This window comes from Danio aesculapii, chromosome 8 (assembly GCF_903798145.1).
Source record: "Danio aesculapii chromosome 8, fDanAes4.1, whole genome shotgun sequence".
In the NCBI taxonomy this organism is placed as follows: Eukaryota; Metazoa; Chordata; class Actinopteri; order Cypriniformes; family Danionidae; genus Danio; species Danio aesculapii.
Genome location: NC_079442.1, coordinates 13,282,370 through 13,303,847, shown reverse-complemented (window position 1 = coordinate 13,303,847; position 21,478 = coordinate 13,282,370). Strand labels below are relative to the sequence as shown.

The 21,478-nt window shown below is 35.9% G+C and overlaps 1 protein-coding gene across 1 annotated transcript in view; it reads left to right on the top strand.

Moving 5' to 3' along the window:
• The first annotated feature begins 11,684 nt into the window (after positions 1-11,684).
• mtor (mechanistic target of rapamycin kinase) overlaps positions 11,685-21,478 on the top strand; it is a 269,916-nt gene continuing 260,122 nt past the window's right edge. Inside the window, exons 1-4 of the mRNA XM_056463247.1 lie at positions 11,685-11,752; positions 18,407-18,577; positions 19,550-19,658; positions 21,216-21,448. Of these exons, the coding sequence (XP_056319222.1) occupies positions 18,458-18,577; positions 19,550-19,658; positions 21,216-21,448 (462 nt within the window). The 5' untranslated portion in view covers positions 11,685-11,752; positions 18,407-18,457. The remainder of the gene's footprint in view (positions 11,753-18,406; positions 18,578-19,549; positions 19,659-21,215; positions 21,449-21,478) is intronic.

Below are 21,478 nucleotides of genomic sequence, written 5' to 3'. Positions count from 1 at the left end.
CATGATGTTCTTTCTTCATGATGCCATGCTGTGAAGTGGACCAGTCTCTCCTGCAGCAAAACAGCCCCTCAACATGATGCTGCCACCCCATACTTCACAGTTAGGATGGTGTTCCTAGGCTTGTAAGCTTTCCCCTTTGTCCTCCAAATGTAACACTGGTCATTTTGGCCAAACAGTTCAATCTTAGTTCCATCAGAGCACAGGACATGTCTCCGAAAATTATTCTTTTTCCCATTGTAATTTAGCAAATTGTAATCTGGCTTTTTTGTTGTTGTTGTTGTTGATTCTGGCTTGTTGATTTTCCCATGTTGTCACACAAGGAAACACAAGTGTTAGAGGTTTTCCTTAAATACTTTTCTACAGTTCTACAGTTCAATTAGCCAATCAGAAACTTCCAAAACCTTGACACCATCATCTGAGCTTTTTCAGAGGCATAATAATCTTATTGTATGTAAGCTTGACTTTCAAGAAAAGTTATAACAATTTCTCAAAAAATCTCTCTCTCATTATTCTGCTATTAAGCATAACAGAAACAAATTTGAGAATCCTAACTTACCTAAAAGAGACAAGTTTAGTAACAATAACATCTGACTTTTTTAATATGGTTATGTGCCCTTTTAAACAGTGAATGTAAACTTCTGGTTTCAACTGTATGTATCTTGGGGTTAGCCTGTTTACAGAGAAACAGAATCTCAAAAACCTATTGGCTATCGTTGAAAATGAAAAAAGCACTAATATTGTTCTTTTATTTAAATCTGATTTTTGATTCATTTGCTGTGCAATCAGCATTATCCACTGATGTTCTATATTATATAGATAAGTGGCATTACCTATACTCAGAGTTTGGAAAAAAGAAAAGGTTTCCTTAATTGAAACATCTTTTTAGAATGTCATTTCAAACATGATAAACACATGATATAAATACTGACAAAATTAAATAATTTAAAAATTGTGTTAAAATTGACTAAAACTGGTGACGCGATGGCGCAGTAGATAGTGCTGTTGCCTCACAGCAAGAAGGTCGCTGGTTCGAGCCTCGGCTGGGTCAGTTGGCGTTTTTGTGTGGAATTTGCATGTTCTCCCTGCGTTCGTGTGGGTTTCCTCCAGGTGCTCCGGTTTCCCCCACATGTCCAAAAGAAAGGTGTAGGTGAACTGGGTAGGCTAAATTGTCCGTAGTGTATGAGTGTGAATGAGTAGTATGGATGTTTCCCAGAGATGGGTGCAGCTGGAAGGGCATTACGCTGCATAAAAACATGTGCTGGATGAGGGACTAAGCCAAAAAGAAAATGAATGAATGATTAAGTAAAACTACTTTGTAAATGTAACATTCTGTTTTGTTTGCTATCTGGGGTGGTATCAATATCCTGCAATGTTTATAAATATATATTTTTTTTATTATTTTCCATGTTGACCAAAAGACCACCACTGACACAAACCATGTGAACAGTAAAGGCATTAAAAATATGACAAATAAAACGGTGTTAATAGACATTGACAATACAAAATGAAAAGTGTGTCTATTATTTATGCACACAGTATTTTTTTTACAGTTCATGATAGTAACTCACTCATCATGCTGCGGTCACAAATAAAAATTGTTGTGTTTCTTTGTGGAGCTGTTAAAAACTCTGTATCTTGCCTTGGCATAAATATAACAGTAAAAACATCTGTGATCAAAACTTTAATCCAATCATTGCAAAAACTAAGAGAAAATTGATTAGCTGGCTTCAAAGAGTTCTGTCTATCAAATGAAAGAATTTTGCTCACCAAAGCAGAGGGCCTGTCTCGTCTCTTATGCAGCTCAATCTCTGTACAAAGATAAGCCTACATGTAAACTAATTGACAAAACTTTAACAGACTTTGTCTGGAAAAATAAATGCCACTATATGGAAAAAATCTGTTTTAATAAAATTTTAAAATAAAGGAGGTCTATGGAACAAAATCAATGCTAAAAGTATTGAATTAAAAAGCTTGTTGCATAGCACAAACTGAAAAAAATAATACATTGAATAAACAAGTGGTAGCACTTTAATGACTTGAATTCCAGGGTTTGTATTTTTACGTCCTCAAATTTACATAGCTGTTTATTTAAACTGTGAATATTTTACCAAAAAATATTTCAAACACGTTTTCATAAATTCAATAATTCATATTCAATTTCCAGATTTCACTTACAAAATATTCAATACCCTTTAAAAAAGGTGAGGTTTACGGTTTTTTACGTGATCACCAGCTGGCTTCCGTTACTCATTTTACTCATACTCATTTTATTACTTATAATGTCCAAGACACTGACATTAATATTAAATGTTACTTTTGTGCGTTTATTAGCTTTTTTCTTGCCTATTTACTGGTTAAAAATCTTAAATTATTCCATCTCCACCTGCTGGTGAAAAAGCATTTCATAGATTGCTAGGCGACCATCAACCATTTTCTCAGAGGATGACAAGCTGACAAAACATTGCTGTCACTCTGAAACAAGTTTTATCTATAGATAAAATTGCAAAGCACTCCAGAGTTTGAGTATTCTGTGTTTTTTTTTTTTTTTTTTTTTTTTTTGAGAAAAATAAGTCTTACCAAAATGTGAATATTTTCATTTTGAGCACTTGAATGCTATAAGAAGCGAATATCTTGGATAATTTAATAGTTTTCATTGATACTTCTCATCCTGTAATTTTGACTGGATAACTCAATTTAAGATTTTAGATTCAGACTGGGGTTTGTATTTTATTATAGTGAAAATGCCAACTCGGAAAAGTATTTTTCATGTTTTATGAACTATGTTATTATCCCTCATTGGTTTAATTAGGGTTCCTCCTCTGTAATGATACTGTGAGCGCGCTTCTGATTTTAAAGCAAAACATATTCGCGGCTCGGAGGCGTTGCTATGCGACCTTAGAACGCGTTCTAAAAAATTCTGTTCTGTTCTCATTTTTCATTTCTGCATTCAGTGTTCGATAACTTTCAGTGCAAACGCAAGCAATTTACAGCTGATCATATCATACTATCAGACATGTCATTTTCAGCAGATTACTCAGTTTTTCACAGTCGAACCATGGCCCGAAACAGTCTAGATCACGCGATGTGTTTCAGGAGCGCTAAAGATCAGAGTCTGTATTTTGCCGCGTGCAAAGACGCAAACTCTGTCTTGAGCGAGGAGACCAAAGAAGCTCTGTTTGGGAAAGAGCTCTCAAGATGGCGACACGCACAGCCAACTCCTCCAGCGGTGAGTATCCTATCTTTACTTATATTGTTCATGTAGTGTTCTTGTACCGGATATTCTAACACGCGTGAAAAGGGACAGTTCACCAAAAAAACGAAAATTACCTCACTATTTACTCTCCCTCGTGTGGTTTTTATATTTGCTTCTTTCTTTGTGTCATAAAATAAATTTTTTTGGAAATAACAGTTGATGGTACACTTTGACTTCCATATTTGTTGGTAAAGTATGTTTTGATGCTAGTTTTTGCTTGTCAGACCAGTAAAAATGGAAGAAAATGTGTACCCTCATCTTTAAAATAACATTTTGTGTTCAACAGAAGAAAGAAAGTCATATAGGTTTTGAACAAGTGAAGGGAGAGTAAATGATAAGAGAAATGTAATTTTTGGTCAAACTATCCCTAAATGTGGCTTAAGCCATTAGGATGTGGTTTAAGTTCAGTATTTTTTTCTGTATTTAAGTTCAGTACAGTTTTTTGCCTACAGTTTTATGACATTTCAAGCGCATATAGAAACATCTATATTCTACATGCAGTCAAGAGCCCATTATATAAACACAACACGTAAAATACCATGTTATGTGTTTTCCTCCCCTAATAAACTATTACAAAGAAAATGCTTAATGAATTTGGAGGGGCATAAATGTGACCCTGAACAGCAAAACAGATTTTTTTATCAACTGGTGAAATAACCGTCCACTGGTGTATATTTTGTTAGGATAGGATAATATTTGGCTAGGATATGGCTATTTAAAAAAATCTTTGAGTTCATAAATATTGAGAAAATTGTCTAGTTAGTTATTCTGTTTAGCTGAACATAGAAAATATTTTACAATTTGTTCTTGATTTTCTCAACACATTAAGCCACTTTATATTTTTAAGGCACATGTTGTTTATATTTAGTTTTAATTGAATGTGTACTGTATATAAAGCAATGTTAAGCATTTTTCATATTTTTATTTTTAAACCTGCATTTCTATGCCAACTATAATATTAAATAGTTTTTTTCTTCCTTTTTTAACACCAACAGGAGCGAGGGATTTCAGAAGTCCTCACAAAATCAAGGAAGACACCGCAAATGCAAGGTGAGCTGGTCAAACGATCTCAACTGAATTCAAAACTCATTTGTAAGAACCACATTAATGTTTAAACAATCATGTGATCCTTTGCAGCAACACGTTGGATTCCAGAACTTGGGGTGAATGAGAAAGAATGGATCTTCGACCCCCTGTTTTATAGATTCAACGACTGCAGAGTGAGGACTGTCTCCGCCATAACAGGCAGGCCTGAGCAGCCTCTAAGTGGCAACTATGTAAGTAAATGTTGAGTGTTTTTGATTTTTTTTATTAATACAAATTTCTGCATTATGAAATATCATTGGGCGTCTACTGTATGTTTATGACAAATAATATTTTTTCTTTGTATGTATTGTCTGTACTTCTCTGACTTTTCTGTTTTATTTTCAGGGTTATTTTCATAGGAAAGCTGCTCAAAAGCCTGTCCGCCTGCCACCCTTACACCAGAAAGAGTAAGAACTTTTATGTCATTGTTAACGTCTCTCTATTATGCTAATTAAAAGGTTCTCATTCTGGAGTTTTTGGTACTATGTTTATGAGAATCTACTTTAATTCCTCATGTATTTAAAATCTATTCATTTTTCTCTCTGCTTTCTGATAGCTCGGTCATCTGTAATCATATCTGTTATTGTAATCTCTTTCAGAAAAGACAAGGCTAGAAGGACACTTCAGCAGTCGAGACCCTGTACTCTCCGTCCGAGAAGTCAGGTGACTCCTGTAGAATTGCCCAAGTTCCAGCCAGTACCACCACCTAAAAGGCAGGATCAGAGATCAGTGGGAGCAAGTGGTAAATTATCCAGCCAACCACAGCTCCAGCAAACGTAAGTACTTTTACAACACTACATTCATGTATGTCATATTGCACTATAGTATATGTGAATGTTATATTTTACTTTTATAATTGCTTCTTTATTCTTTGTTTATGTTTTTACAATTTTGAGAGTGAAAAGTTAAGTAGAAATTTACATATACAGGAAATATGTATAACAATAATGGCTTTAGACCATGTTAAATGTTTAAACCACACTTTTGTGGCCATTAAATAGTTAATTTCTGTTTAGTATAGCTCTTATTGCCAGACACTGATTTCAAGACAATTGAAGCTTTTCTGTTTCCTAAAAGTGCAGATGCTTGTTATAGTGTGATTTATAATAATCTCTTTTACTGTAATCTCTTTCAGAAAAGACAAGGCGAGTAGGACATTTCGACAGTTGAGACCCTGTTCTCTTACCCCGGGACCTCAGGCGACTCCTGGACAAGTGTCCAAACTCCAGCCAACACCACCGCTGTCCAGAAGGCAGCAGAAAACAATGGGAGCAAGTGAAGAAACATCTGCAGCCTCCTGCCTACTGCAGCTCCAGCAAACGTAAGTACCTTTACATCACTACATTCCTGTATATTGTGTGGCAATATTGTATATTTGAATGTTGTTAGGTTTATGCCTTGTTAAATGTTTAAGCAATCCGCTTGTTAAGTCGTGACGTATTGAATACTGGTTCCCGGTTCAAGTCGCTACTCATTTGAATTGAGAAAATGTTTGTTTATGACCACTTTTTAGTCATATCACACATTAAAATGAATTTTGTATCAGATCATGGTTTACACAACAGTCTCTGGACTTGCTGCATCACAGACACCAATATTTTAACGATATATATGATGTGTATCACTTTCTGGCCATCGGATATTAGGCATGGATGTATAAATTGTGATCGTGATTTTCCAAAGTATTACATTGCTTTGTAAATGTTTATTATTACCGTTTATTGAGTCTTCCCATAGAGTTTGATGCAGCGTTAAGACCCGGAAGCCGCTTCGCGTGACATCACACTTAACAAGCAGATACTTTTCTGCCCATTAAATAGTCCAGTTTTATTTAATATAGCTCTGATTGCCACACAGATTTCAATCGATGTTTTTCTGTTTCTGCACATCCCAAAAGTGTAGATTCTGCTTGTCATATTGTGATTTAAATTAATCATGTTTCTGTAATCTCTTTCAGAAAAGACGAGTATAGGACATTTCAAAAGTCGAAGCCCTCTTCTCTCAGTCTGAGAGGTCAGACGGTTCCTGGAGAATTGTCCAAACTCCAGCCAATACCACCAATAAAAAGGCAGGCAGAAGACACTGTGAGTGAGGCACTGGGAGCGAGTGCAAACATCTCTACAGCCTTTGACCAACTGCCGCTCCAGCAAACGTAAGTACTTTTACATCACTACATTCATGTATTTATTTAAATGTTCTATGTTTCTTATTAATTCTTATTGTATTATGTTTATACTATATAATGGGATCGAGAGAGTTAAATGTTCCATTCTTATATAGCTTTGTCAGACGCTGATTTCAAGATTATTTAGGAGTGTCATTCATGCATATTTGCACAATTGATCTTTTTCTGTGTCTGCACATACTAAAAGTGCAGATGCTGCTTCTCATAATGTGATTTATCATCTTGGTCACTGCAATCTCTTTCAGAAAAGAAAAGGATTGGATATTTCGACAGTTGAGACCCTTGACCTTCCCTCCGAGAGGTCAGGTGACTCCTGGAGATTTGACCAAACTCCAGCCAGTACCACCACCACCTAAAAGGCAACAGCAGGATCTGGAAACAATGGGAGCGAGTGAAAACATCGCTACAGTGTCCAGCCAACCATCGCTCCAGCAAACGTAAGTACTTTTACATCACTGTACATTACATTACTACATTCCTGCAGTACATATCATACTTTTGTATAGTTTTTTATATTAATTAACTTTATTGACAGAGAAATCAAACTAGAACTTTAGTTGTACAGGAAATATGCATTTAATAATAATGACTTATGACTTTAAATGCCTAAACCACATTTTTATGGCCATTAAATAGTCCAGTTTTAATTATTATAGCTCTGATTGCCAGACACTGATTTTAATATAATGTAATACTGTGCAAAAATGCTGTTTATCTGTTTCTGCACATACTAAAACTGCAGATGCTGTTTCTCATAATGTGCTTTATAACCATCTTTGTTTCTGTAATCCCTTTAGGAGAATCTCTCTTAAAGAAAGAATAGAAGGCGAACCAAAAGCCCAGAGAGAAGAAAACAAGAGAAGAGCAGAGAAAATAATTGAAGACATCATAGAAGAAAACGAGAAGGCCAACGCAGAGAAAGAATTAAAATGGAGGTCAATGATGAAAGAACATATTGAACGATATGACATCCTCGCGGACTACTTTGCCCAGGATGAAAATTTGTGAGTTTCTTGTCTGACTTCTTCTCCGTCTTTGGGAACAGAAGACACAGTAACAGTGTTTGACCCTCTGTGTTTTGTCTTGTGTGTATTTGTGTAGTGATAAGAAGATAGACCTCCTGCAGAGGATGGTGGACACCAGTTATATCTGCCTCAAAGACGCCAAGAAGAAGAATAAGGAGCTGTTGGAATTAAAATATGGCACTCCATTGAAAATCTTAGTAAGTGAAGAATGTGTCTTAAATAAAGCTGTTAAACCCTCCCACTCATCCAAATATAATACTAGACTGTACTACTAAGCTCAAACACAACTTCTTTTCTCTCCAGAATGAACGGATGACACAGATGATCTCCGAGATCAGCAGAAGCAGGGAGAGTGCTGAAGGGATCGTCTTCCATACAGCCCTTCATTTAAAGGAGGAAGCATTGGTGGACTCCTGTTTGGACGCCTGCGAGTTTATTAAAAGCCGCAACCTCCAAACAACAGTGAAGCAGCGCTTGACAGATCTCCAGTTCCAGTAAGATAAAAAAATGCTTTTCTTTATGAACCTAATGATGATCAGAAGTGGTTATAATTCTATTTAAATGTGGCCAACTGGAGGATTAAGTGGCCCTTTGAAACCTCTTGATAATCTTATTGTTGCTTTCTATTATTCATAGACAAAGACAACAGGAGACAACAATGAAGGAATGTAAGATTGATGAATGGAGAAAACATCGAGGACAGACTGGCAAATGTCTGCAAATGGCACTCGCGCCTTCTGTGATTATAGTAAGTGTCTTGATCATCAAATACTGGATCATTGATCAAAAATGTGCGACTAAGGTTTATCATGTCTTTATTGCAGACTGGAAGTAAACTAAAGCCACTCAGCCCTCCACCAAGAGCTGTAAAGAAAGCGGAACTGGTTAAACTGCCTTCTCAAGACCTCAAGAAAAACATCCACAAAAAACAATAAAATATGAATGAAAACATTTGCTTTTGCATTCTTTTGTGCAAGTTTATTTTTAACTGAATGTCAGACATGTTGTCTTATATGTTGTGTTGGAAATCAGAACATCCAAATTGGAACTTTTTGCAAGGCATCAGAACTATGGAAAGAGAAAAAGCAGAAGATCTGTGATCGGGTATAAATCTAACAGTTGACATCTGATAGACTTTGATGTGCTTTTAATGTGTTATAAGACTTTTTATGTATAAAAGATATTTAATTGATGTGAAGTTCCAACTAAAAAATAATACACAAATTCATTTAGAAATCTATAACTGTCATATATATATATATTTATAGTGTGCTGTGCATATTTTATTTACACCCACACGCACACACATATGGCACGAGTAGCAGTGCTATATGGCTGTATATCGGCACTGGTGGGAGGCATTCGTTGCCTTAGTGTCCCACCAGTGACATATACATGATATACAGCCATTTCGCACTGCTACGAGTGTGATCATGCGTTTATACAACAGTTTGATTGCATAATCCTGTATATAAAAAAGAAAATCAAACACAGAGAGTCTGAAAATCCTTTTGATAGAGGAACTAATTTTTATTAACTACCGCTATTCCTTCACATCTGCAGCTGATGTCAGAACAGCAGAAGCCGTTACTAATTCAGCAATGTCATTTTAGGGCTAGTGTTTGAATGATTCTGAAGCGTACTGTCTAAAGTGATGACAAAACATGTAATTTTGCTCACATTTTAAGATTATAAGGCTGAACGGCATGAAATCCTATCAGTCTAGAGACATTTCCCAGTATTTCTCTGTTGCATTCGGCAAATCACAATAATTAACCTCGACAAAGCCAAAGCAAACACTAGCAGATTACTATAGTATAAATACAGCACTATAACATCCAAAAGAGAGAGATCAACTTAAAATGTCTCTTACCTGTTTTAGATGTTTTATAGTGATTTGATCTATACCTTGTACCCAAAAACTTGACTTTTTTTGCTTCACAAGTTTGCTGAACTTATTGGTTTAGTTAGCTGAACTATTTAGCTTGAAACTGGCTAAAAATCAATGATGACTTTTAACGTTGCTTCAATCAGGGCCAGATTAACATAAGTTCTAGGTGGGGCTGAAGCCCAGGGCCCATGGAAAAAGGGGGCCCTTGATTGGCTGAAGAATTTATTTGCGCTATGACGTGGGACACGCCTATTTGCGTTATGCTTTCTCAACCCTTTAGGTTTGCTGCTGTTCAAAAACAGTGACTCCAGGGACAAACTGGGGCTCGGAATGGCAGGTAGCCCAATCAGAATAACAAATAGCCATGTTTCAGTCACCCATAAGGGTGATCAGATGTCCCAATATTCCCAGGACAGTCCCTTATTTCGGCACTACAGCAAGAACCGTCCAGTCAAGGATAGGCTAACCAAACTTGACGTAGAACAAAAAATAAAATTCATTTTTCACTATTGATACATGATGTAGCAACAGAAGCTGGAATAGGCGGAATCATGCTGAATGGACTCATAATTGAATGGCAGTCTCTACACCACACAATATAACCAAGACAATGTGCGAACAATTCAAATAGCCTAAACAAGGAGTTATCAAAATCTCTATCATTGCAGAGTATGTATTTCAGGTAAATACACTCGGTTATGCTCAGGAATTACTATGCCCTTTTAAAACAGCAATCATCTCCTCCTAAAAAAGCATACTTTTCTCATTCGACAGAGAAGTTTATAAGTAAAATTAGTTTTTCTAATAAAAAAGATAGAAAATACAAAATTAGATATATTTTTTGTTGAAAAGGTTGTTACACGGTGCCCTGTAATCTGTTATTGGAATAATATATTTAGATATTTGAAATGGGGAAAAAATATGGTCTTTGCAACAAACTTTTTTCCTCACCAACAAGGTCAAAGAAGTGTCTTTTAAATTATTCAACAAATTTTATCCTATTAAATAATTTTAAAAAAAGTTTAATTCTAATATAGGGTATATTCAGAGTTGGTGAACCAGCCAAAAAGCCGTTTACTCGCACGCGCCCATCAGAATCGGCAGGCTACCACAGAAGCTCCATTGAATGTACTGGGGTAAAATAAATGTTCATATTTTAAAGACATAACAGGGGAAAATGTAATTTAATGTTTCTTGTACAATCTGAGACCCACTTTATATCGGATATCTCTCAGCCAGTGGAGATTGCTGATTTAAAAAAAACAGACATTTTGTAATGGCATACAGTTCACCGGAAGCGCTTAACCCAGGTTACCGACAAATTAAAAGTCCTTTAGCATACTACCGCATATACCCTATTGATGTAAAATGTTAATTTTGTCAATTTCATACTGTAACTGTTTAAAATTTATTTTTGGATTGTAATTATGCTGTACAATTTTGGACACACATTGGCTTATTTATTAATGATAATATACAGCAAGATGTTTCTGTTAATTTAAAAAAATATATTTTTGGTTATTATGAATCTGCCTGTACTAAAAGAAATGTTTTGTTATAAATTTAGTTTATTTTCTTTGCAAATTCCACATCCACAAATTTGTTTTGGAATTTACTAATACCAAACCATATTTTCCTTTTTTTTTTTTTTGCAAGAATTGAGTCATTATTTACATTTAATTTCATTATCTGAAAATAAGAAAGCAAACAGAACTATTTCACTTTGTAATGACTTTAATTTAAATACTGTAATTGTCAATTTAATACTGTAAATGTATTCTTAAATGTCTTACCCTCAACTTTTTATCATGTTCTTTCTTTCTTTCTTTCTTTCTTTCTTTCTTTCTTTCTTTCTTTCTTTCTTTCTTCTTTCTTTCTTTCTTTCTTTCTTTCTTTCTTTCTTTCTTTCTTTCTTTCTTTCTTTCTGTCTTTCTTGTATCTGTTTTCATCGACAATGTAATTAATACTCTGTATTGTAAACAAAGATTGGTACCAACTTGTCAACAGTTTTTTTTTTGCGAATAAAAAAAGTGCAGCGTGACCGCAGCTTTAATCGGTGAGCCGAGCATTTACTATCCTTGCGTATTTCTATGCCATTACCATTGTTGTACGCATTTTTTGAACGTACGGCTTGTATGTGAATTGGAATTCATGCTCTGTGTGTTTCCTGATTCCGCCTGAGCAAACGGTTGGTTCGACTGGGCAGTTATGGCTGTTCATTGGCAGACGCGACGTCACTAAGTTGTTGTGCCCGCCTTCTGGTGTGCAGTTTTCACGAGTGCAACACATTTAGCGGAATACCCTCTGTACAAGTAAGAAATATTGCCTATTTTTAAATTCACATAAAAACAGTTTGTAGTGTTCTGTTATTCTTATATTACGTAAGCTGTTAATACTCATAAGTGCAACATGATAGCTACAGATAGCACCTCTGGCTAACCGCTATGCGTTATGTTATTGTTTTGGTTCATTACATATTATTGTTATTTTAAGTGTTTTAATTTTATTTCATTTGCATTCGAGTTGGGAACCGTCGAGCATGTCTTAATGATGATAACAGGACGTAAAAAACTAGCTAGTGAGAAAGATTTGCTCTGGGAGTTGTAGGTTATGCCTTCTTCAGGGCATTTTGGGAGATCAAATGACTATTTTAATCTCATTCATTTGCTAATTATGTTTATTAAATGCGTATGTTGTTTAGTTTGTGGTCAGCGTCTTAGCTGGCAAGCGAATAACTGTTTGTTCAAACCTTACACGTTATGAATGAACCCTATGAGATTTACTGTAACTGTTAGCATATTTGACACTAGCATAACTGACACTGCTGTCTTTATTATGTCATATTTAATAGAGTGTGGTGGACTAATGGGACAGAATAATTAAAACGGGTGAAGATGAGTCTATAGATGCTTAAAGGGATAGTTCACCCAAAAATGAATATTTCCTTACCTTTTACCTCCTCTCAATAGTTTTTAATAATTACACAATATAAGAGGTTCTGAAGAATGTTGACATTGACATCCATAATGGCAACAAAAATACTATGGATTAATGTAGGTCAATGGCTGTTTTTTCCCAAACAGCATTCAGTATTTCTTTGTGTTTCACAGAAGAAAGAAACTTAAACAGGTTTGTTTCAAATGAATGGAAGTCTGTAATAGTGTTGCACGGTTTACCGGTACTTCGGTAGCACTGCGATATTATGACTCCGAAATACTGGCGGTGCCACTGTAGTTTGTAAATGGTAGTATCGTTTTTAACGGTTCTACAATTGTTCAGGTGAGTTAATGATTAAAGAGCCATTAAATAAATAAAATAAGCTATGGCCGAAAACGCTGATATCTTCAGTCCTTTCCTATATAACGTTTGTAATCTACAATCTATAATGGAAAGATGGAGCCTAAGTGAGTGAATGGATTGATCAGCTTGATGGCAAAAAGATCCGAGTGCACCTGTGATGTTTACGCGCACGGTGAACTGCAAGAGGATAATTGCGCACTGAACTGAACCTAGATGCGATAAAACGGGAGCCCACGGGCTTGTTGTAAACCAGGGGTAGGGAACCTATGGCTCTGGAGCCACTTGTGGCTCTTTCGCCAAAAATATGTGGCTCTCCAGCTGTCTCTCTTCAATAATATTTTAAAGTTTAAAAAATCATAACTGTGACTAGAAATCAGTTACCTGTTGAAAATACTATTGCAATTCCCTTTATATCACATTTTTACAGCAAAATAAATAAAAACTCTGTTTACAATAAATGGACATTTCAACTAATGCTCATGTGTGGCCCTGTGGTTTAACTTGAATTGTGACACCAGTTCATTCATGAGTGGCGAGGGCAAAAAGAAAAAAAAAAACAATAAAAAGTCTATTATTTTTGAGTTGTTCATGGACATGAATGAAAGTTTTGTTTCAAAATATACAAAATATTAAAAAAAGGTTTTGTTACTTACACCCCCCCCTCTGTTGTAAACTATCGTGTGTGCACATCTCCTGTGGGCCCGATAGACAATCTCAAGGGTTATTTCTCACAGCACACATGCGTGGTCGTTTTCCTTTCTCTCAAGGCTGATTCTTCACTGACTCTTCTCTTACCATGTGCAAATACTTTCTATTTCTATGCAATCGAGTTGAGCCACGGCTGCAGCCGATGGTCAGTGAGATTAGCCTAGCACAGGCGGGGCGGAGTTGAAAACAAAACCATAGATTCAGACAGGTCCTAGTTTTCTGTAATCATGATAGATCACATGGTGTGGTCAATGATTTATTTATTTAATTTTTATTGCAGTAACAACAAAACATTCACAGTATAAACAAAAAAACACACAATACAGAGAGGAATGGAAATGTACAGATATAAAATATCTGTACAAATGATAGGTTTTCAATAACAAGGAAATTATAAATTAAATGTATGTATTATAACATATACATAGTATTTGTGACAATTTGGTTTATTTTGTAGATTTGAGTTGATGAATTAACACAATATCGCAATACTGCTTGCTATCGGGATACTTCAGCTGGTATAGTATCATGGCCTAAATTTATGCTATCGTGACAACCCTAGTCTATGATGCCAGCTATTTTATTTTTGAGTGAACTATCACTTTAATGACAATGTTTGTCTACTATGTTGCTCAGTAGTCATGGTTTGCAATGCAGCATTATCACAAACAAGTAAAACCATATAGAATATCATAAAAGCCCCACTTTCACCCTTTTTTTGACAGTCTGTTCGACTTTTAATGGGATTTTGGCATTATTTGTTGAAATATAGGGTGCATCTCAATCTGCTCCCTAGCTACCGAGTTAGCTAATCAGTAGCTCATGTACTACACACAACTTTGGGCTATGGTAAGGACAGTGATGAGCTTGGTTTTTTATTAAATCTAATTATATGGATAACAGTGGCATATATCCAACTTATCCAAGTATATCTGAAAGCTAAATATGTGACCGCCAAACATAATAGTCTTGACCATTATAACTGGTTATGTCATTGTTACCAATATAATTCGATTTAAGTTTGTTTCATAGGTAAGTGTCATATGTATGTAATAAAGCTATGTACATTGATGCTAAATACAGGTGTAGTCACAGTGGTTAGTGATAATGTTCAGAAATGACACAGAAATAAGTTAAAGTAAAAAAAAATTTATACCGGCCACTTAATTAGGTACACCTGTCCATCTGCTTGTTAAAGCAAATTTCTAAACAGCCAATCACATGGCAGCAACTATAGCCTGCATTTAGGCCTGTAGACATGGTCAAGACGATCTGCTGCAGTTCTAACCGAGCATCAGAATTTGGAAGAAAGGTGATTTAAAGTGACTTTGAACTTGTGAACTTGTGGCATGGTTGTTGGTGCCAGACGAGCTGTTCTAAGTATTTCAGAAACTGCTGATCTACTGGGATTTTCACGCACAACCAACTCTAGTGTTTACAGAGATTACTGAAAAATATTCAGTGAGGGGCAGTTATGTGGGCGCAAACGCCTTGTTGATGCCAGAGGTCAGCGGAGAATGGCCAGACTGGTTTGAGCTAATAGAAAAGCAACAGTAGCTCAAATAACCAATCATTACAACCGAGGTCTGCAGAAGAGCATCTCTGAACACACAACATGTCCAACCTTGAGGCAGATGGGCAACAGCATCTGAAGACCACACCGGGTGCCGCTCCTGTCAGCTAAGTATGGAAAACTGAAACTACAATTTGCATAGGCTCACCAAATTGGACAATAGAAGATTGGAAAAACATTGCCTGGTCGGATGAGTCTCAATTTCTACAGCAATATTTTGATGGTAGGGTCAGAATTTTGCATCAACAACATGAAAGAATAAATCCATCCTGCCTTGTATCAACGGTTCAGGCTGCTGGTGGTGGTGTAATGGTGTGGGGGATATTTTCTTGGCACACTTTGGGCCCATTAGTACCAATTGAGCATCATGTCAACTCCACAGCCTACCTGAGTATACGCTTATTTCACGCGGCCGCCATTTTAAAGAACCAAAGTGAGGCTGCGGTGTGAAGAAACCCGGAACTATAGGACCAGCACTGTAAACATTGCAGTAACGTGCTGTGGACTACAAACCTCCAGCTGTTGCAGAGATTTTAAAATGCAGAAATGGTGTAAACATTACTTTAATATAATTCAGTAAGTTTCATTTAAACAATTAAAAGCAATTTAGCATCAAACAACACCACAGTCTCCTTAAGAGTAATATGCTCAAGTGTCCTCCTAGGCTTCAGTTCATGGCACTAGTTAAAGACTGTGGCGACGCTTTCCTGCTTCAGCCTATGTAACCCGGTGAGGGATAAAACACTGCAGTCCTCTGTAGCACACCCTTGTGTTATCTGTAATAGTGTTGTCCCGGTACTGAAGTTTTAAAAACGTCCATTTCCCGCTAACCTTCAAACGCCGCTGAGCGTGTTCATAAACATTGCTGATTTACCATAGTATTCATCAGTGCTCATCAGTTTACCGCTCTTCACCTAGTGCAAACACAGATACACGGACACTGGAGCATGAAGCAGCCGTGAAGATCAGTCGAGTTATCAAGCATATGGCTCGTCTGTGTTTGTGCTCGGTAAACAGCGGAGAGTGAACTGATGACCTTCTCAGCCAATCACAATCATTTCTGTTGAACATGTGAACACAATGGCAAATCAGCGCAAAAAAAGAGCAATCAACAGTGCCTTAAATGTTAGCGGGAAATTGGCATTTTTTCTTTTAATTCAGTATCATGACAAGTCTAATATAGTGAAAGAATCAGTTCATTAACTGGAGTTTGATAAATAGCATCTAAAACATGTGTTTGGGAAAGAAAACATTAGCTAACTAGTGCCATTTCCCTTAACTTAGCTGAAAATGAGCTCTGATATCCCTTTTTATTTTTACTATTCATTCAGAACGGACCTTCGAGTCACTTGGAAGGCGGTGAAATGATAAATTTGTGTCACTTTCTCTTCGCTGGATAAGATATACAGCCAGGTACACAACGTTCCTATGTAACTCCCAACGATACTTCTGGGTTTCTTCCCACCGCAGCCTCGATTTCGCTTTTAAAAATGGCGGCCGCGTGAAATCAGTCTATTGTTGCTGACCATGTTCATCCCTTTATGACCACAGTGTACGCATCTTCTGATGGCTACTTCTAGCAGGATAACGCACCATGTCATAAAGCGTGAATCATCTCAGACTGGCTTCTTGAACATGATGATGTCACCAGTACTCAATCCAGTAGAGCACCTTTGGGATGTGGTGGAACGGGAAATTCGCATCAGGGATGTGCATCCAATAAATTTGCAGCAACTGCTTGATTCCATCATGTTAATATGAACCAAAATCTCTGAGAAATGTTTCCAGTACCCTGTTGAATCTATGCCACGATGGATTAAGGCAGTTCTGAAGGCAAAAGGGTTCCAACCCGGTACTAGTAAGGTGTACTAAATAAAGTGGACAGTGAGTGTAAAAAATAGTTAGTTATTAGATTTTAGCTATAGCCAATTATTAAATTGTAACTAGTGGTAGATATTTGATCTTTAAAGTCTTCTGGAAATCATAATTTACAATGATTATTTTGGTTGCTCACGTTGTTTATCCTAACGAGAATAATTTAAGTTAATCCACTAAAAAATGTGTTTGTTTTTGTTATCTTCAATCAAAATCTAACCATTTGCTTCTGCGTTTGGCGTAGCGGTCCTTCCATTGATGTCAAGCTGAGGGTTTTCATAGCAGCTGCATTTTAATTTCCTCTCATACCCTTAGCTTGCACTAGGGAATGATGCGCAAAAGAAAACCCCGCCCCCTACTCAATATTTTAATTCAGTTAGAAGTACACCAACATACTGAGATAAAAGTCTCAGTAACCTCCGGTTAACAGACTTTAAAGGGAATAATTCTACTACCCTGTGTCTTACATTCCTATTCAGCATTCATCTGTAATGCAATGAATGTTGTGATTGGTTATCAAGTCAGCAATAAGAATTTAGCAGAATTTAGATTGGCTAGATTTCTGTCATGTTTCTCAATTCCAAAAACACAGAGAATGGTCTTGCGTTCTTGTGGACACCGGTTTTGCAAGGTGACCTCAGAAGAACGAACTCGAAAGACCGCCACAACACAGAACGCTTCCTGTGAGAAATGAGATGCTGCGCTCTTCCTGATGGTCACATGACCTTCACGCATTTTTTACGGAAAATTATTTAAACATTATGGCATTCATACAGCAATTTTTTGTTTTTCCTTTTCCCACATACACAGAAACCTTACAAATATACTTTGTACATTCATTCATTCATTTTCTTTTTGGGGTCACTACAGTGGAATGAACCAAATGTTTTACGCAGCGGATGCCTTTCCAGTTGCAACCCATTAGTAGGAAACATCCATACACACTCATTCACACACATACATACACACATTACGGACAATTTTAGCTTATCCAATTCACCTATAGCACATGTCTTTGGACTTGGGGGGAAATCAGAGCACCCGAAGGAAACCCACGCCAACACGGGGAGAACATGCAAACTCCACACAGAAATGTCAACTGACCCAGCCGAGTGACTTTCTTGAACCGGTGACTTTCTTGCTGTGAGGCTATCATGCTACCCACTGCGCCACCGTGACGCCAAAGGAGAATAACTGACTTTAGCATTGATTTTCAGATAAACAAGTGTTCACTTAGCATGTTTCTTAAATACTCGCAAACATATTTTCAAGCTTTAGATAAGGTAAAAATCTCATATAACGCACCTTTAAAGGGATACATGAGAATTTATCATTTATTAGCATTATAATGTTGTTTATTTCCTGAAAGTGGTTGCAGAAGTTTATAAAAATACTGTCTAAAACAGAAATGCTTATGCAAAGAGGTTTATTCTTGCCTGGTCATCACTCATCATCAACATATTTCTTGGCTTTACACAGTAACCTAACACAGTTGTTTGTGATTTGGCAGGGCGTTTGAATAAAAGGCAGATCTACTGAGATCTGCACCTCCGCCGCCAGCATGTCTGGCACTGCCACAGTTCTGCAGCAGTTTGTGAGTGGCCTGAAGAGTCGCAATGAAGACACTCGTGCCAAAGCTGCCAAAGACCTTCAGCACTACGTCACGACAGAACTAAGAGAGGTAAATACCTTACCAATACACAGTTGAAGTCAGAATTATTAGCCCCCGTTTGAATTTCTTTTTCTTTTTTAAATATTTCCCAAATGGTGTTTAACAGATCAAGGAAATGTTCACAGTATGTATGATAATATTTTTTCTTATGGAGAAAGTCTTATTTGTTTTATTTCGGTTTGAATAAATGCAGTTTTTAATTTTTTAAACACCATTTTAAGGTCAAAATTATTCCCCACTTTAAGCTAATTATTTGTCATAGTCTACAGAACAAACCATCGTTATACAATAACTTGCCTAATTACCCTAACCTGCAGAGTTAATCTAATTAACCTAGTTAAGCCTTTAAATGTCACTTTAAGCTGTATAGAAGTGTCTTGAAAAATATCTAGTCAAATATTATTTACTGTCATCATGGCAAAGATAAAATTAATTAGTTATTTGAAATGAGTTATTAAAACTATTATGTTTAGAAATGCGTTGAAAAAACTTCTCTCTGTTAAATAGAAATTGGAGAAACAAATAAACAGGGGGGGGGTGTCTAATAATTGAGGGGAGCTAATAATTCTGTCTTCAACTGTATAAATAATATATAAACATATTCTCAAATATATGCATGCCTGTGTGCATTTATATATACATAATAATATACACAGTACACACACTTAAATTCAAATCAAACTTTCATTCTGGATGCGATTAATCTCTATTCATTTATACCCAGCACTACTAAAATTATCTGTTCATTTTAGGTATGTTTAGTTTAGTGAAAGGCTCAACAACACATAGTGACCTCTCAATCCATCACATGTAGTGTCCAATCTGTGCTTTATTTTTGTAGAAGTGATTTAATGTGTCTGAATGATATTCAGTTTTGTGCTTTTTTTTAAAGAAAATTTATTGCAACTGACATCTTTATTTGAAGCTTACAAAACCGAGCAAGACATATTTAGTTTGCTGTGTTTTTGTTTCGTACTCAAGCTGAGCCAAGATGAAGCCACCACTTTCTACGATGAACTGAACCACCACATATTTGAGTTGGTTTCCAGCTCAGATGTGAATGAGAAAAAAGGCGGTATCCTTGCCATAGGTGAGCATCACAAATCACTTTATATATATATATATTTTTAGTTGATATTTTTATTGATGCATATCAGTTACAGTATCAAAAATTAATAATAAGACATCAACTGATCAAATCTATCAGCAGAAAACAAAATTAATTCACATTTTTTTTCTCTCTAAAGCAAACAGTATAATTATACATTCTTTTTTTTTCTCAAAAGGTTTTACACTTACATCAAGTACATGTCAGAGGCCACACATCTGAATACACTCACAAATATAAGCACAAATTCTATACATCCACTTTCTCTTTCAGCAGTAAATGCTTTTCTATTGTGCGAATGTACACTAATGTTATACATAATTAAAAATAAATAAATAATAATAAAAAATAATAATTTAAATAAATAAAATAGGGTATTTGGGTAAAACATTGGGTAAAAATAAATAAATAAACCAGTAAAATAAGACAACAAAACTATGTACATTTAGGGGGTGATCCTTCCAATTTTAGCTTAACAGAAAAGTTCAGGTCATTCGGATGTTGCATAGTTAGTCCATTTTTCCCAGAAAGAAATAAATCGTTCCATTTTCTGATTTTCAAATGTGGTAATTTATTCCATTTTATAAATTTCCATGGTAATTTCCATCCACACATTTAGGATAGGACTTTCATGTGACAACCATTTTTTGCAATGCTCTTTTTGACAGCTACCAATAAAATATTCATTAGATATTTATCCCTTTTTAACCATTCCTCAGGTATATGTCCAAACAATAGAGATTTACAATCAAAGGGTATCACAGATTTAACAATATTTTGTAAGGCATTGTGTATTTCTTTCCAATATTTTTTAATAACCGAGCAGTCCCAGAAAATGTAAAAGTGATTTGCCTTTTGATTTTTCCAATTTCTCCAGCATATAGAAAAATTTACAGAATGATATGATTTCTGGGAGGCTGTGATAAAAAATCTTATTAAACTCCTCCAACCAAATTCCCTCCATTTCTGTGATTTAGAACATTTCCATTGATACCTCCATATTTTTGTCCATTCGTCCTCAGCTATAACAATTCCCCTATCTTTCTCCCACTTATTTCTAATGTAGGTAGTTGAGTGGGTTTTAAGATTTAAGCAAACATTTATATATACTGGAGATCATTTTACTTAAAAAATATGACTTATACGCTTTTCTAAACAATTTTATTTAAACCGATCCTTGTCTTGGCCCATTTTCCATCTTCTTATTAACAAAATGTCTCGTTTGTTAATACCACAATTATACATTCTTGCATCCAAAAGAATATTTAGGGCAAAACACACAAAAATGTATAACAATAATAATAATAATAATAATAACAGTAACAGTAATAATATCAATAATATAAAGAAAGTAACATTATAAATAAAACTAACACATATTGGGCTATACAGCCATACAGAAAATTATATGCATATATATTTTCTTATTTATATTGTAATGGAATATGTAAACTGAAGTGGTAATGTTATGTGTGACCATTAAATGGCATGGATTGAAATGTGTTTTCTTTAGCTAATGTGTAATATGCATCTTTCCAGTGAGTTTGATTGGAGTGGAGGGAGGAAATGCCACCCGTATCAGCCGCTTTGCCAACTATTTGCGGAACCTGCTTCCGTCCAGTGACTCAGTGGTCATGGAGATGGCCTCTAAAGCCATGGGTCACCTGTCCATGGCAGGAGACACCTTCACTGCAGAGTATGTGGAGTTTGAGGTGAAGAGAGCTCTGGAGTGGCTGGGAGCAGACAGGAATGAAGGCAGACGACATGCAGCGGTGCGTAGAAACATCCAGCTCTATCATATT